The sequence below is a fragment of the Sphaeramia orbicularis genome, chromosome 16 (genome assembly GCF_902148855.1).
Source record: "Sphaeramia orbicularis chromosome 16, fSphaOr1.1, whole genome shotgun sequence".
Taxonomy (NCBI): Eukaryota; Metazoa; Chordata; class Actinopteri; order Kurtiformes; family Apogonidae; genus Sphaeramia; species Sphaeramia orbicularis.
Window position 1 is genome coordinate 13664021 of NC_043972.1, and position 19095 is coordinate 13683115.

Here is a 19095-nt window from a genome sequence, read left to right on the forward strand (position 1 = left end):
TTTCTGTCATAATATTGACTAACACAAAATATTGTTTAAATTACACTTATTTCTGTTCATATTTGTTCAGATTATTCATATTTTTGTTAAAGGATAGTTACTTAATGTAAACATTTTCATGTATTCATACTTTTTTCACTCTAAAAGTTTGTATTTGTTATTATTCTGTTATTATTTGACTGGTTCTGATCCACTTTAGATCATATTGATCTGAATGTAGAACCTGAACTATGATGATTTTCACATCCTTTATTATTAACATCTTCAGTGTAATGGGTCTGATTGGACCCTTTGGTGGTCCGGTTTTGGCCCATGAGCCGTATGTTTGACCCATCTGACCTCCCTGAATGTTATGCAGGTGAAAACATCGCTCACATTAAATTTTCTTCACCTAATTTCACGTAAAACATGAACTCCACTCTGTTCTGACCCAGATGAAAAACTGTCAATGTTTTATTCATGAATTTATTTTTCTGTGATGCTCTTGCCAACTTTTGTGTCGCTATAAAAATAGAGTTTATTTTAGTTATTATAAAGTATAACTGGAGGAGGAAGGAGGAGAAGAGGAGGAAGAAGAAGAAAAAGAAGAAGAAGAAAACTCCTCAGTTGATTTTAGTACCAGATCTTCATCACATCCTAACAGATGCTGACTCCAAATGCTGGGTTTTGGGTTTCCGTGGGAAACAGTCAGGTCACTGTTCATTTGGCTAAAACCAGCCGTACCATATTATCTTTTGCGAATACAGAAGTTGGAGCATCGTCGGCGTCCTCAGGTCACTCCAGTGTTAATTCAAAGTCAGAAGCTTCCGGAGGACTGGCGGTAAAAAAATGGAGGAGTTGAGGAGGAAAAGCGCCTCCGTCTCCTCTTAAATGACAATAATTGAACGACCGTTTAAAACGGAACGCTCATTTATATTGGCTATTAAAACGCACACTCTTTTTAATGAGCGCTGAAGAAGACACCCCCATTAGCGCCCCCCTCCCCCCCCCAACCCCCATCCTCCCTCCCTCCCTCTCTCTTTTATCCGACCTCCGCCTCCTCTAATCATCAGCTCCAGCCTCCGACTGGTCACTGACACATGCGTCAGATGATCAGTGACGAAGCGCCGAGTGTTTCCTTTACTCTTTCAAGTCCATCCTGTGGGTTTGGATGATTGGTGTCCTGAGGAATCCACAAACTCTTCTACAATAAAGCTTCAAAAACAACACAGAGTGGGGCTTCTACAGCAGTTATGCAACGCCTCGGTCCGCCGTCCAAAGGCTTCAAGTTCACTTCGTCCACTTCTGCTCACGTACAACGTTGCCTTTCGGACTTGTGTGCACCTCCAAAATGGCAGCAAGAGGTCACCGCTTGAATTCTGAGGGCTTCTGTTTTCACAAATCCTTCAAGGGGATGTAAACGACTCAAAGGTGCTTGTTTTTTCCACCTTCATATTCAAGGACACGGAGCAGGGACGTCAGAGTCATGGAAAGCTCCGTTCACACTGCAAGGAAATGTGGCCCAAATGCGATTTTTTTTTCACCCATATGTGATGTGTATCCGATCTAAACAGTCTGAACAGCACTAATCTGACCCAGACCACTTTTGTATGTGGTCCTAAATCTGACCCAGACCATGTTCATATGCAGTCCTAAATCTGACCCGGACCACTTCCATATGTGGTCCTAAATCTGACCCAGACCACCTTCATATGTGGTCCTAAATCTGACCCAGACCACCTTCATATGTGGTCCTAAATCTGACCCAGACCACTTTCATATGTGGTCCTAAATCTGACCCAGACCACTTTCATATGTGGTCCTAAATCTGATACAGATCTGATATTTTCCAATGCGACTTCAGTCTGAATGACCAGGTCACATTTATCCAACCTTTACGTCATTGAAATGCGACAAATGCAGGAAAAACATATTTACTTATTCCATCAGGACCTCTTTAGTGCATGTGGGTCACTTCAGGGTCACATTCAGTTCAGACTCAAAACTGATAGAAGTCGCATTTAATGTGGAATATGAACCAACACAAAAAAAAATCAGATTTCACCCAAAAATCTGAATTCTGCCTTCAGACCTGCTGTGTGAACGGAGCCTTAGTCAGTTTATTTCAGGTTCCACATTCAGACCAATAAGATCTGAAACGGGTCAGACCAGTAAAAGAATAACATAAACACCTGTAAATAACCAGGTTTACGTTGTCGAGGTCCGACAACAACTGTATATACCTGAAATCCACCCAGTCCTCATAAATCTATCCAAGATAATTGTTAGACAATCGATATGAAGTCAGTTTGAGTTACATGGACCTGATAGTGCAGGGTTCAGACAGATTTTTAAAGGTCAAATTCAAGCACTTTTAAGGGTCATTTTCACCTTATCACTGGGGCCAAATCCATATCTACAGGAACTCATGATTATTTTTTTTCAATGATGTACATTGTATTATGCTATGAACATCTAAAATTAATATGGAATTGGAATAGTTAAAACTTAAGAAATTAAAGGAGAACATAAAGTTTTATCCAAAAAAAGGGAATCTACTTGGTGTTCTTCAGACACACTGGCACCAATTTATTAAGACCTATAAGCGTAATTTAACAATAGTCTGCCTCAGTTTATTGTTTCCACGTGTTCATTATAACTTACTATGGAAGAGGATTAGGGCCACTGAAGAATAAATACAAATTACAGTCCAAAATATGCTTTTTTACTGGAATTCTGAGATAAAAAGTCAGAATTCTGACTTTTTTCTGAGAATAATAATAAAAAATGTATTACTTTTTTTTTTCTTCTCCAGTGACCCTAATCCTCTTCCGTAACGTACAGATACAGTGGATCTACAAACACACAAAACATTTAATAACAGACAGAATAGTAGTAACATTACACTTATTTCTCTCATGACATTTCATATTTTTCATATTTGTTCAAGTTATTCACATCTTTTTGTGAAAGAATAGTTTATAAACATTAACATTTTGATCTATTTTTACTTTTTTACCCTAAAATAAAGAGAAACATTTGGATTTGTCATTATTACCTCCACCAGGAGGTATTGTGATCACTTTATTTTGTGTTTGTTTGTTTGTTTGTTAGCAACTTTACTGCAAAACTATTCCAACCATCTTTACCAAATTTTACACACAGATAGGCCTAGGCCCTGGGACCGACCCACTACATTTTGGGCCAAGTAGGCCAAAGTTCAAGGTCACAGCAAGGTCACAAAATCTCACATTTTCCTACCTCTCATCATTGAGCAATTTTCGAAAATTCATAAAAAATTCTAAACGACTTCGATTAGCCTCCAATTTGATCCACCTGTAGCTTATAACAATATCTTCTATTTGGCACAAAATTGTCCACATCCACTGTGGAATGTGGACTCTGTGGACATTTCAATTTAACATTAAAAATCCCATTTACCACACATTTTTCATTATAACTCAACAAATATTGATTGGAATTAAACATAATTTGACATACACATGACTGGTACCAAGCTTCTGCTGTATGGAACAACCTGGAAACTGTTTAATTTAAAAAGAAATGGTCGATCCACACATGCACATCGTTTGGGGTGCTTGGCGGAGGTTTGCGTTCTCCAAACACTTGTTTATAGGTTATTTTGATAGTATTTGACTGGTCTGACCCACTTTACATCACACTGGTCTGAATGTGGAACCTGAATTAAAATGATCATTAATATTTTCAGTGTCATTTTTCCATTTCACACGTTCATTCCCTTGGGTCTGATTGGACCCTTTGTTGGGCCGGTTTTGGCCCACGGGCCTTATGTTTGACACGTGTGACACAGAGGGAAGTTCCTGCAAAGGAGGCGACCTGGATTCACCTCCGTTTTTTGTTTTTTTTTTCACCCCTGTGTGGTTAAAAATTCCCAGCTGAACCCGAATGCAACAGCAGAGTTTCCTGGTTGATGTGGCGTCACCTTCAGCTTCACCTACTACAAAATAAATCACGTTAAGAACCTTCGTTGTAAGTTCATTTGCCACGCCTCCAGCCCTGTGCGTGTAGGTGGGTGGGTGATTATTTTCCTTTCGGGGTGGGGTGGGGGTGGGGGGGTCAGTGCTGTGGTGGCGGCGGCGTTCTGGGCTGGTCCTGGCTCGGTAACGGCGTCCAGGTTTGTGGGTACTGGCTGTTGTCGAAGGGCATGTGGTGGACACTCTGGACGTGGGTCTTTAGGTTCCCTTTCTGAGAGGCTCGGTATGGGCAGAGCTGGCAGCAGAACGGCCTCTCACCTGTAGAACACACACAGAACCCACAGTCACATGACCACAGGATGGCAGAACATACACAGAACCCACAGTCACATGACCACAGGACGGTAGAACACACACAGAACCCACAGTCACATGACCACAGGACGGTAGAATATACACAGAACCCACAGTCACATGACCACAGGACGGTAGAACATACACAGAACCCACAGTCATATGACCATGGGACAAAAGAACACACACATACACAGAACCCACAGTCACATGACCATGGGATGGTAGAACACACACAAAACCCACAGTCACATGACCACGGGTTGGCAGAACACACACATACACAGAACCAACAGTCACATGACCACGGAACGGAAGAACACACACACACACAGAACCAACAGTCACATGACCACGGGACGGAAGAACACACACACACATACACACACACATGACCACAGGACGGTAGAACATACACAGAACCCACAGTCACATGACCACGGGACGGTAGTACACACAGAGAACCCACAGTCACATGACCACAGGACGGCAGAACATACACAGAACCCACAGTCACATGACCACGGGACGAAAGAACATAAACAGAACCCACAGTCACATGACCACGGGACGAAAGAACACACACATACATAGAACCCACAGTCACATGACCGTGGGATGGTAGAACACACACAGAACCCAGTCATATGACCCATGGGACGAAAGAACACACACATACACAGAACCCACGGTCACATGACCACGGGACGGAAGAAACACACAACACAGTTACGTGACCACAGGATGGTAGAACATACACAGAACCCACAGTCACATGACCACGGGACGAAAGAACACACACATACACAGAACCCACAGTCACATGACCATGGGATGGTAGAACACACACAAAACCCACAGTCACATGACGACGGGATGGCAGAACACACACATACACAGAACCAACAGTCACATGACCACGGAGCGGAAGAAGAACACACCACACACACATACACACACAGAACCAACAGTCACATGACCCAGGGGACGGTAGAACACACAGACATGCAAACCAGGAGGTGAAGAACGCAACAGACATGAACCAGGACACATGATGGCGTTTAGGGGGTCATCAGAGGTCAGAGGTCACATACACCCAGATCAATAAATAAAACAATTATAACCCATAAACAATGTCCACTCCAACTCAGTGCAAAAAAAAAAAAAAAAAAATTAACATGATGAAAATGTTCACATCGACAAACTACCCTTTAACCCTTAGTGGTCTGAGCCTATTTTGTCTGTTTTTCAGTACTTTTGATTTTGCCTTATATACTACATATATAAATGTTTACTATACCCATGTTTGGTATCTTTTTTTCAGCACAACTTCATCCATCTCATCTGTCTGTTATTTATATTTTCTCTTTAACCTACTACATCAACACAAAAGGACAAAAAGCACCCAAAAAACATAAAATCCAATTTGAAAAATGTATATAATTTATTGCATAAATAACACACAGATGCTTAACGAACCTTTTCAAAGGCTTTAAAAGTGAACAGTGGTTCCAAATATTAGGTATAGAAAATCAAAGTTGTAATAAATTAAAACTACACTCAAATATTTGACATAAAAGCAGATTTTTACATAGGCCTTTTCTCTGGTTTATATTACGTTTTAAAATAATATTCATATTAATTGTCGTTTTTTTATGGTTATTTAGATTATTCTTTTTTATATGTATATGTTTTCATCATGCAATTTTTGTTTTTTCACACTAAAATGCAAAAAAGAAGAAAATTTTGGAGTTGTCACCTGAAATTTCTTAAGAAAAATCAGTGTAATTTTACCAGTGTTCTGCCTCAGTTTATCATTTATACACGTTCATTATAATGTACAGATCACAGTGGATCTACAAATACACAAAACATTTAATAACAGACAGAATATTGGTACAATTACACTGATTTATATTAAGAAATTTTAGTTTTTTTATGGTTACTATCATGTAATTTGTTTTTTTCACACTAAAATGACATAAAGAAGAAAAATTTTGAGTTGTAACCTGAAATTTCTTGAGAAAATCAGTGTAATTTCACCAATGTTCTGCCTCAGTTTATCATTTATACATGTTCATTATGACGTACAGATCACAGTGGATCTACAAATATACTAAACATTTAATAACAGTCTAAATATTGGTCCAATTACACAGATTTATTTGATGGCATCTTAGTTTTTTATGGTTATTTAGATTGTTCGTGATTTTTTTTTTTTATGTTTTCATCATGTAATTGTAGTTTTTTTCACACTAAAATGAAAAAAAGAAAAAAAATTTAGAGCTGTAACCTGAAATTTCTTAAGAAAAATCAGTGTAATTTTATAAATATTCTGCTTCAGTGTATTATTTACATATGTACAGATCACAGTGGATCTACAAATACACAAAACAGTTAACAACAGGCAGAATATCGTTAAAATTACACTGATTATATTCAGACATTTTAGGTTTTTTTATGGTTATTTAGAATTTTCTTTTTTTCCATGTTTTCATCGTGCAGTTTTTGTTTTTTCACACTAAAATGAAAAAAAGAAGAAAAATTTGGAGTTGTAACCTGAAATCTCTTAAGAAAAATAAGTGTAATTTTTCCCAATATGGTAATATGGATCTAGAAATACCCACAATATTTAATAACAGACAAAATATTGGTCCAATTACACTGATTTATATTCAGACATTTCGGGTTGTTCGTAGGTTATTTGCATTTTTTTGTGACAGTACGGTTTACATTTGCAGTTTGACCAATATTCTGTTTTTATGATATTTCAAGTTCATATTTGTTCAGATTATTCAGATTTTTTGCTAAAGGATAGTTAGTAAATACTTTCATATATGTTTTTACTTTTTTCACTCTAAACCAGGGCTCTCAAACTCATTTTCTTTCAGGTTCCACATTCAGCCCAATTTGATCTCCAGTGGGCCGAACCAGTAAAATAATAACAGAACTAGAAGCACTCGGAGAGCGCAGACCTCCGCCAAGGCTGATCAGTGGCCCCCCCCCCGTGGGCCCCCCCACGCCAAGGAGGTTATGTTTTTGCCAGGGTTTGTCTGTCTGTCTGTCTGTCTGTTTGTCTGTCCGTTAGTGTGCAACATAACTCAAAAAGTTATGGACAGATTTTGATGAAATTTTCAGGGTTTGTTGGAACCCTGGAATCCCATTTCCAACAAACCCTGAAAATTTAATCAAAATCTGTCCATAACTTTTTGAGTTATGTTGCACACTAACGGACAGACAGACAGACAGACAAACAAACCCTGGCAAAAACATAACCTCCTTGGTGGAGGTAATAACCTATAAATAAGGACAACTGCAAATTTTTGTCTTTGTTTTAGTGCAAAAACCCCCCATTCAATTATGAAAATACTCACTTTTATGACAAAAAAGATGTGAATAACCTGAGAAAACTCAAATTTCTTAAGAAAAATAAGTACAATTTTAACAATATTCTGCCTCAACTAATCATTTCTATATTATGGATCAGATCTACAAAGACACTAAACACTGAGGAACAGGCAGAAAAGAGTTCAAATTGTGCTGATTTTTCTTTTAGACATTTCAGGTTCATATTTGTTCAGGTTATTCACATTTTATTGTTACAGTATAGCTTGTAAATGTAAATATTTTCATAATTTAATGTTATTTTTTGCACTAAAACTAAGAGAAAAATTTGAAGCTGTCATTATTTATAGACATAGTGTAATATTATTTTTTTCACACCAAAGAAAAAAATCTAGTCATTCTTTTTTGTCGGTTCTTCTGCTGTTATTATTTGACTGTAGATCATATTGGTCTGTATGTGGAACCGGAACTAAAATGAGTTCCACAGCCTTGACTGTGGAATTTTTTCACTTTGCAACTTCATCCCACGGCTGGATTGGAACCTTTGGCGGGACGCATTTGGTCCCCGGGACACATGTCTGATCCAAAACAAAGAAAAGTTTGTCTTTGTCATTATTTATAGGTTATTACAATAATATTTTACTGGTTCTGATCCACTTTAGATCATACTAGTCTGAACGTGGAACCTGAACTGTGATCATTTTAACATCTTTAACATCCTCAGTGTAATTTTTCATCCCATGGACTGGATTGGACCCTTTGGCGGCCCGGTTTTGGCCCCTGGGCCGTAGGTTTGAGTCCTAAAACATTATGCATGTGAAAAAACAGCTCATGTTTAATTTCCACCTAATTTCACTGAAAACATGAGCAGTTCTGTGTTCTGACCCAGATGGACCGGCCCTGTCTGAACAGTCCTACTTTTGTCTCTGTGTATTTTTCTCAATCACCTGGGCCAACCTCCCCACCCCCCTCCCCAACACCTCCCACCCTCCCACCCTGTACTCTCTACTCTCTCTTCTAATTAGACTGACCTACAATGGCACAGACACCTCGGCAAAAAAAATATAATAATAATAAAAAATAAGCAACACACACCTGAACAAAACAAATGAGATTGCCATTTAATTGCACCTAATTATCATTTTGATAAATGGAAGAATATCAAAGCGGGAAAACAAATGACTCCCCATGCCCCCCCCGCACCCTCCTCCCTGAAGAAGAAACAAGGAAATATAGCTGTTATCATACATCATCAGAAACAAAACAGAGAGGAAGGGGAGTGGGGGGGTAAAAAAAAAAAAAAAAGGTATAATTAATCATACAAAAATCTAAAAAAACAAAAAAAAACACAAGGTGGAACGACGGTGAGGTGATACGTGAGAAGAAAGCGAGAACCTCCACGACATCGTCCTGCGAGGAAACATGGCCGACGGGACGCTGCACTACATTAAACTAAAGGTTATCGTCACCGTAAAGCAGCGTCAACACTACGTCTAATTGGACCCCGCCACCACCGCTGCCGCGCCCGTTCCCATCATTCATAGTGTGCGGTAAATCCACGTCTACGCCGCTGTGTGTGTGTGATTAATTAAGATGGAGGTGCGGCGTGGAGAACCGACTCCCTCCGAATGTCAACGCGTTCCAGATTTACTCCTACCGCCGTCAGCTGATTGGTCGGCAAAAAAATGACCCTAAGGACATGTTTCATCAGCTTGACCTTTGACCTGCACGGCCATGTTTTTATTTAGATCAGATTAGATTAGATTGAACTTTACTGATCCGTCATCATTAAGGTTCTAGAATCAGCACAAACACCAAATGTACACATATAAGGAGTATTATAGAAGAAATAATAACAATAACTATAAAAACAGTAGCGAAAAAACAGGCAATTACACATTAGAAAGTAGTAATAATAATAATAATAAATAACAAATGATGTTATAATAATAAATAACGTAACAGGGTTCCTACAAGTTAAATTTAAGACTTTTAAGGAGTTAGATTGGTGTCAAAATATTCATGTTCATCAGACAGATCTGTGTTCATATACTGTATATGCAAAAAATAAATCTGGATAAACTGTTGAATGAGTTCAGTCGTACATTAAATGTATTGTGTGTATTTGATCAGAATATGAATGAATAAGTTTAGATCACAATTACAAACAGGAAATACAACTGTACCATTGTTCTCTCTCCATCATGAATACAAATTCACCAACGGGACTCTACTGTCCAAAATCTGTCCCCACTTCACAGACATTATTTCTGGAGCAGATGATCCATGCATTCACAGAGTGACCATGAGTTCAGGTTCCTTCTCCATGGTCACAACTATGGATGTAACGATTACCGGTATAACGATAAACGGCAGTAAAATTGCAGATGGTTAGTATTACCGTTTAAATTCTAATTATCATGATAACCGTGTTTGATTACCGCACTTTTGGGGGAAAAAAACCCTACGTAAAGATCTGCTTTTATGTCAAATATTTGAGTATAGTTTTAGTTTATTACAATTTTAATTTTCTATACCTAATTTTTGGAACCAATATTCACTTTTAAAGTCTTTGGAAAGGTTCATTAAGTATCTGTGTGTTATTTATGCGATAAATTACATACATTTTTCAAATCGGATTTTATTTTTTGTGTGTGTGTGTTTTTTGTCCTTTTATGGTTTTATAGTAGGTTAAAGTGAAAAAATAATAGATGATATAAATGAAGTTGTGCTGAAAAAAAACATCCCAAACATGGGTATAGTAAACATTTGTTTATATAGTATGTAAAGGCAAAATCAAAAGGACTGAAAAACGGACAAAATAGGCTCAGACCACTAAGGGTTAATATTTGAATGTTTCTACAACAGAAGGTACATTGTGCCAATTATTTTATTTATTTATTTAATTTTTAAATACAACTTGGTTAAATTCAAAATTCAGTGTGTGTATAAGCACTTTTTGAACATTTTGAGCACAATTTCAATAATACCACCATAATAATGATAACCATAATAATTTTGGTCACAATAACCGTGATATGAAATTTTCATATCGTTACATCCCTAGTCACAACTATGGATGGTGAATTCGTATTCATGATGGACAATACATTTGATAATAATAATAGTAATAATAATGGATTAGATTTCTATAGCACGTTACATGATTGATCCATTATTCATTCCCTCTCATATTCTCACTCTGGTGGTGGTAAACAGTTGTCCTAGGGCAGGCTGACGGAGGCGTGGCTGCCAATTCGTGCCAAACAGCCCCTCCCACCACCGAACATTCATACAGCTGTGTCAGTGACAACTGAACTCATTCAAGAGTTTAAAAATATTTATTCTTTGCACAACTATAGACTAATGGATCACCGACATGGAACCGGCTTGACTCAACTGGACTCTGGCACCAGGTCCTATTCCAGACTGTTTCCATTACAGGATACTACTGACTCTAGAGTACCTGGTCGTCATAGGGACTTCTGTGTTGTCTGCTCAGAGTTGCTGATAACCTCGTTCGTTGTGTGTTGTTCCGTTAAACTCACACGGAATCTTTTTGTCGTCCACCGAGGACAGAACAGTCTGAACCTCCTGGACTGACCACAGTGTGGTTCTGTGGGTGTTCATCATGGATTAACCTACATCACTGAGTGGTCGGGGGGGGTCTCGGTCTCAGTCATGACCACATTAGAACTGATCCAATGAGACTTTAAAATATCCAAGCACCTTATGTAGTTGGACTACACCCACTTTTCAAACCACCGTAGATCACTTAAATAACTGGAACACTTAAATCACTGCTCCATTTTATATCAATGCCCTGAAATGTGTAAATACAATCAGAAGTCTTTATTTACAGTATTTACAGTATTGTACAGGAAGCCCTTTTAGAGTAGTTCTTTAGCAAGTGTCTTTTACAGTATATATACTAACCTTAATGTCAACCTGGTACTAACCCACTGTTGTGTTATGTTCTGGTCTTTGTTTTTTGTCTTGTGCTGTATGGAAAGCTGCTGAATACTGGAATTTCCCTCGGGATTAATAAAGTATCTATCTATCTGTCAGTCTGTCTGTCTGTTGGTTGGTCGTCAACTTCCAAATCTGTTTTTTTTTTGTTTTTTTTAAGGTGTGTCGCGCATTGATTATGCAATAACGCAAAGACAAACTCTGACCAATCAGAGGTCTGCAGTGTTTACACCACGTCACATTTAGTATCTGTTCACCTGTTTTGGAACCTCAGCCGAGCATGGATTAAAAAAATAGTACCAGGTGCCAGATTCCAGGTACTGTTACGTAATAGAAATGCAAAAAGGCCGAGTTGAGTTGAGCCAGTACCATCTTCTCAGTACCATCTTCTGCTAAGCACACAAATATTTGGACAGAACCTCACCCCATGGACTTTTTCAGACCTTTTTCAGACACTTAGAACAGAATTTAAAGCCTGTTTTTCAGCTAAACTGGCAAAAATTCATGACTCCTAGAATTTAGGAAAATGTATTTATTTATTCCAACGCTTTGATTCCCATCGTTTCAAGTTGAATTGATTTCTTGCACAAGGTGGAGTGAAGTTCAAACACTTCCACTCATGTCAACCAGGTCCAGAATGATCTTTTCTCCATCCAGACATTATTATATTTACACTTCCTCATGGTTACTTTTTGCTTTCGTCCCTTAAAGTTCCCACACTCATCTTTCTCTGGTGACGCTGTGTGACCAACAGCTGAACGTGTGTTGGTCTGAATGTTCCCTGATCATTTCTGCAAAGTTAATGATAACTGGTTCCTAATTTTAATATAAATTGTCGGGTTGGAACGGGTGGAACTGAGTCGACTAGCGTTACCGTCTTTACAGTTTGGATATTTAACAGACACATTTAAATACATTTAATTACAACACAGTAAACAAGTTTATAGAAACAGAACTGAACACCAACCAGATCACATTTAATACCTTTAAAGACTAACGTGTTAAATGCATATTTGTAATTTTCAGACTTTTTAGGACCCTGCAGTAACCCTGTAGTATTATATGTATATGTATATGTGGTCACCAGTAAAATTAAGCATGTCTTTGATAGTATTTTCTGTAGTTTTGGGTTCTAACTTTGTCTGCAAGTAGAAAAATATAAACTTGGACATTTTTTCTGTGTAATTTTGCAAAAAAAACAAATCATGGTTCAGCTTCAGACAGGAGAAGTTTCATTAACCCTTAAAGACCCAAACGTCCACCTTTAACCTAAACCATCTACTGATCTAAACTGTTTAATACCTGTTGATCCACTAATCCTATCAGTCCATGTCAATAATTGGTGGTTTTTTCATGGTCACAAGATATGACCATATTTGGACGTTCAGAGGCTCCGTAGTGAATATATGATGATTTTTTATTTATTTATTTATTTTTACAGAAAAAGTCACTTTTTCTTCAGTTTTCTTTGTTTTTGCTATAAAAACCTTTGAATCTAAATTAAATACAGGAAATGTAACATAGGAAAATACATGAATTATAATGAAAAATGCAAAATACAGAGGATAATATTATAATAGATGGTGATAAATCGCTTCAAGGTTAAATAGAGAGAAACATTCATTTGGGAACTGACACAGAAGCAGCTGTGGGTCTTTAAGGGTTAAATTTAAGTGTAGTTCACTGACATTTGAGGCTAATAATGTCTACTTTTAGACTGAACTCTGCAGCTTTTTACACGTCAACTGAAAACTACAAATCAGTCCCTTGTCTGCATTTGTTTATAGGTTTAGTCTGAACTTTCTGTGACGTGGAAGTTTGTGATTTAGTGAAAATAATCCCTTCAGAGCAGTGATGGGTGCGATGCAAACACACCAACGCCAGGTGTGGTTGGATCCAGCAAAACAATTCAGATGTGAGAATTCCAGGTGTTAATGCCAGGTGTAGAGTGTGCCACACAGGAAAAAAAAAAATAAAAAAAAAACTGAAGGTGGGATCGGGGTGGGGGGGTGGAAGTGACACAGACACACACATGCAGAAGCCAGACAATAATAATCAGAAATACATGCAGAAGCCATGACGGAGCCCAGGGATTAGCTCTGGTGCACATACTTGTTTGGGAGCTTCAGAAGCGGTGGTGTGAGCGTCAGTACCTCTGTGGAGTCCGTTAAAATCAAACCCAACTGTGGGGGGAGAAGGAGGGTGGGGGGAGGAGGAGGAGGAGGAGGAGGAAGAGGAGGGGGGCATTCGGTTAAAAGCTCTAACATCCACACAAGCATTTTTTTTTCTTCCACCACCAGCAAAGCAGAGTCGTCCACCAGCAGCCTGTGAACAGAGGTGGCTGGCTCTGATGATGATGATGGTGATGATGATGATGATGATGATGATGAAGGTGATGGAACCTGGTGGAGGCGAGTCTGTGATTTAATATGACGCATGTTAATGGAGGCCTCGGGGTCGCTGGCCTTTTCTGCATGTGCACGTCCACCGTGAAGACAAGCGTCGGTGACAACATTAATTACAGCGTTGGCGAGTGTTTACGGAGACGGTGCATGTGTGTGTTAATGCGACGTGTGTGTGTGTTAATGTGATGCGTGTGTGTGTGTGTTTACAACAGGGCTGCAGGGAAGTGAACACTGCATCACTTACCATTTGGCCTCTGTCACTTACAATCACTGGCTCTGCCACATATCATTCACACTCTACATGAAGGAGATACTTATGTGAGTGTCAACGGACATCACACATACATCAACTGATGGAGGAGAGAGGAGGAAGGAGGAGGAAGAAGAGAGAGGGGGAGAGAGGAGAAAGGAGGGGGAGTGGAGGAAGAAGAAGAGGAGGAAGGAGATGAGGAGAGGGGGAGGAGGAAGAGAAGAGATACTTATGTGTCTGTCAACGGACATCACACACACATCAGCTCATGAAGGAGGAGAGAGGAGGGGGGGGGGGGGAAGAGGAGGAAGGAGATGAGGAAGAGGGGGAGGAGGAGGAGAAGAGATACTTATGTGTCTGTCAACGGACATCACACACACATCAGCTGATGGAGGAGAGGAGGCTAGAGGAGAAAGGAGGGGGAGAGGAGAAAGGAGGAGGAAGAGGGGGAGGACAGAGGAGGAGAGAGGAGGAAGTGGAGAAGAGAGGAGGAAGAGGAGGAGAAAGGAGGAGGAAGAGGGGGAGGACAGAGGAGGAAGAGAGGGAGGAGAGAGGAGGAAGTGGAGAAGAGAGGAGGAGGAAGAAGAAGAGGAAGAGAGGGGAAAGGAAGAGGGGAGGTGGAGAAGAGGAGAGAGGAGGAGGAAGAGAGGAGAAAGGAGGATGAGGAGAGGAAGAGGAGGAAGAGAAAGAAAGGAGAACAGAAGAAGAGGAGGAGGAGGAAGAGAGAGAAGGTGGAGGAGAGGAGAAAGGAAGGAGGAGGAGGTGGAGGAACAAGAGAAGAGAAAGGATGAAAAGGAGGAGGAGAGAGGAGGAGGAAGGTAGGGAAGGGTTGGAGAGGGAAAAATGAGTAGAAGTGAGGAGTAACTATTAGAGTGAGGAGATATGAGGACAAGGAATGGAAGTAAGGAGTGGAGGTGTGTGTGTGTGTGTGTGTGTGTGTGTATGGGGGGTGGTGTAGATGGGGGGTGCAGTGGTCCAGATGCAGCTGTTGCGTCTCCTCTGCTTGGATGTAAATGCGTTCATGCTTGTGACTCGGTCTGATTAAAATGCACCGTCCCATCTCTCTAATTGACATGTGATTAATAATGGATACGATTTGTCACAGGTCAGAATCCAGAGCAAATCATGTTTCACTTTAAAAAATAGAGACAGCTGCCCGGCCCAGGGCGGGAAGGCCCGGGCACCGGCTGTCACACACACATCCATGTGATTTATTTAGGAAAACGCAGGAAGGAAACCAAAGGAGGCGACGATGGCCGCTCCCTGGATGAAATAGTGGATCCACATGCAGATTTCCTCTATAGCTCATGTGAACGTTTCAGGGGAATTAATGGTTGTTGCGGAGACGGCGTGTGTTCACAGGTGGCAGGTGAAGGAGGAAAAGCCACGTCGGATAAAAGAACCGTTGGACTGTTAGGCTCCGTTCACACTGCAGGTAAATGTGGCTCAAATCCCATTTTTATCCATATGGGACCTGGATCTGATCTGTTGTATCTGATATGTGGTCCTAAATCTGACCCAGACCACTTTCATATGTGGTCCTAAATCTGACCCAGACCACTTTCATATGCGGTCCTAAATCTGACCCAGACCACTTTCATATGTGGTCCTAAATCTGACCCAGACCACTTTCATATGTGGTTCTAAATCTGATCCGGATCTAATATTTTCCAATGTGACTTCAGTCTGAACGGCCTGGTCACATTTATCTGACCTTTACGTCATCGAGCTTTTATGAACACCTGCATGATCAGTGAATGAAATAATGGAAAATGGCTGATTTTCACAGAAAAAACACAAAAAACCAGAAGATAATATTGTAATAAATGGTGATAAATAAGAAAGACTTACGAAATAAAGAAAAACTGCCAAAAAAAAGTAGCACTGGGTCTTTATGGTTAATTTCTCTTCTGTGGGATCAATAAAGTTGATGTTACCTAATTTATTGCTATTTTTGACACATTAATATACTTAATCATTATCATATTCATTATCGGTCACTTGTTAGTTTTTAAAAATACTATTAGGCTCTGTTCAGATGCAGATAAATGTGTCCATATGTGACCTGGATCTGATCTGTTACAGACAGTCTGAACAGACCCCAACCACTTTCATATGTGGTCCTAAATCCAACCCCGACCACTTTCATATGTGGTCCTAAATCTGACCTGGACCACTTTTATATGTGGTCCTAAATCTGATACAGATCTGATATTTTCCAATGTGACTTCAGTCTGAACGTCCAGGTCGCATTTATCCGACCTTTACAACACTGAAATGCGACAAATGTCCCAGTGTGTGTCTGCGTGGTCTGGTATTCCATCAGGACCTCTTTAGTGCATGTGGGTCACTTCAGGGTCACATTCAGTTCAGACTCAAAACTGAGTCGCATTTAATGTGGCATATGAACCAACACACAAACAAATCAGATTTCACCAAAAAATCTGAATTCTGCATTAAGCCTAGGGGTGTGCATCAGCAACAATCTGGAGATACGATATAAATCACAATACTAGGATCACAATAAAATATATCATGATACTGTTAACAAGGCAATTTTTTATTATTATTTTTTTTAATTCCTGGAAGAATTGAATTACACCAGAAATCTGCACAAATACTAAACACATTTTTATTTGATCACAACAGGATCTAATGTTATATCAAAAAATTTTCCTCTGTAAAAACTTTAAACTTAAATTCTTTTACAGACATTACAGTTTCAGATCCTGTTCAAATGTTCATATTGTGTTAGTTCAGAACTAACATCAGAACATTATTTTAGTTCAATCTCAACAAAGGAACTAACATTATTTACTAAAAGAGTGTTAAATACTAATAATAAATAAAATATAAACAAAAAAGAAAAACAAAAATAAACCTCCGCCAAATCTGCATTTGAATAAATACCTAAAAATATTGATACGGTTCTTTTTAATATCGATACAGTATTGTGAAATGAAATATCGCGATATATTGCAGAGCACTAATGAACCCCTGCTGTGAACGGAGCCTTAGACTTCAGACATGAGTCGTTTGTGTTCTGCTTAACCCTCCGACGTGTGGTTTCTACATTTATACAAACTCAGCTTTTTAAAGGTACAGTACACTGGTGTTTTTATTTCAACATGTTCAGTTCAGTCTCAGCTTTATTTAAAATAAGGCCTGTTTTTATCCTAGTTCACAGTAGATGGACATAATTCAAGCCAAATACTGAAAGTGTGACATCAGATTAGTCAGAACGTTCAAATCTGTAGTTAAAACACAGGGTTTTGGCTGAAATAGGTTTAAGTCTGAGCTTCACTAAAGTAGAAGAAAATATGAATAAAATAAAAGGGAAGAGGAGAAAACAGGCCTTAAAGAACACTAGAATACTGACTATTTTCACCAAGTGTGAATAAATGAGGCTGAATAATGACGTCATATTACAGATTCATTAATGAATTACACACAAGCATTATATTATATTATATTGTATTACATTATATTATATCACATTACATTACTTCATATTATATTGATTATATTTTTTTATATTATATTTCATTATATTATATATTATATTTGCTAAGGACACAGTATGTCCTATTCTGTATATTCATTTATTTGTTTGTGTTTTGGACAGTTCTATTTGTGTGATGTGTACATGTGAACGACTGTTTTGTTGTGTTTTGTTGCATTTTGTTATTTCATTGTGTTTCGGTGCTTTGTTGCATTTCATTGTGTTTCGTTGTGTTCCAGTGTGTTTCCCTGTGTGTGTGCATGTGTGTGTTTCCCTGTGTGTGTGTGTGTGTGTGTGTGTGTGTGTGTGCGTGTGTGTGTGTGTGTGTTTGTGAGCAGCAGATATTTACCTGTGTGGGACCTCATGTGAGTTCGCAGGTGGCTCGGCTGACTGAAACTCTTCCCACACTCGTGACAGAAATACTGTCCCTGTCGCATCAGAGACCTCAGCATCCCTGATCACACAAACACACAAATACACACCACAGCGTTACACAAATACACACCACAGCATTACACAGATACACACCAAAGTGTTACACAAATACACACCACAGCGTTAGACTTCACAGAAATCCAGTTTTAAACCAGAGTTCTGCATCCAAACAGGAAGTAGAACAGTTAAACAGACCTGTGGAAGTTTTACTGTCAATTCAAACTCATCACAGGCTTCCTGTCAAAGTCAGATTTTATCGAATAACAGACGGTTAGTTTGAGCAGTGTGTGGAGTGGGTGTAGGCCGGGTGGAGCAGAGGGGGTGTGGGTGTGTGTGCAGTGGTGGGTTGGTGTGGGTCAGTAGTGTGTGGGTGTGGGTCAGTAGTGTGTGGGTCAGTAGTGGTGGATGTATGTGGGTGTAGGTCAGTAGTGGTGGATGCATGTGGGTGTGGGTCAGTAGTGTGTGGGTGTGGGTCAGTAGTGGTGAATGTATGTGGGTGTGGGTCAGTAGTGTGTGAGTCAGTAGTGTGTGGGTGTGGGTCAGTAGTGTGTGGGTCAGTAGTGGTGGATGCATGTGTGTGTAGGTCAGTAGTGTGTGGGTGTGGGTCAGTAGTGGTGGACGTATGTGGGTGTGGGTCAGCGATGGGAGGGTGTGGGTCAATAGTGTGTATGTATGTGGGTGTGGGTCAGTGGTGTGTGTGTGTGTGTGTGTGTGCATGTGCAGTGTTGGAGGTGTGTGTGTGTGTGTGACTGTGTGTGTGTCCGGTGCTCTCATCATTAGTATGTCTAATGTGTCATTATGAGCGCTGGCTCCAGGGGCTGGACTGCAGCTGTCACACAGCATCATCTCAGACGCTGACAGCCAGACCCCCCCCCCCCCCCCCCCCCCCCCCCCCCACAC

The 19095-nt window shown here is 39.6% G+C and overlaps 1 protein-coding gene across 4 annotated transcripts in view; it reads right to left on the reverse strand.

Moving 5' to 3' along the window:
• Window positions 1–3828: 3828 nt before the first annotated feature.
• Window positions 3829–19095, reverse strand: part of LOC115435177 (zinc finger protein 516) — a 91711-nt gene continuing 76444 nt past the window's right edge. For 3 of the 4 annotated variants that reach the window (XM_030157421.1, XM_030157419.1, XM_030157420.1), the window contains exons 4-5: window positions 18110–18214; window positions 3829–4253 (exon numbers count right to left, since the gene is read on the reverse strand). In XM_030157421.1, the coding sequence (XP_030013281.1) occupies window positions 4078–4253; window positions 18110–18214 (281 nt within the window). In that variant the 3' untranslated portion in view covers window positions 3829–4077. Of the gene's footprint in view, window positions 4254–13715; window positions 13787–18109; window positions 18215–19095 lie in introns of all 4 variants that reach the window. The other variant, XM_030157422.1, reaches the window with a different exon arrangement.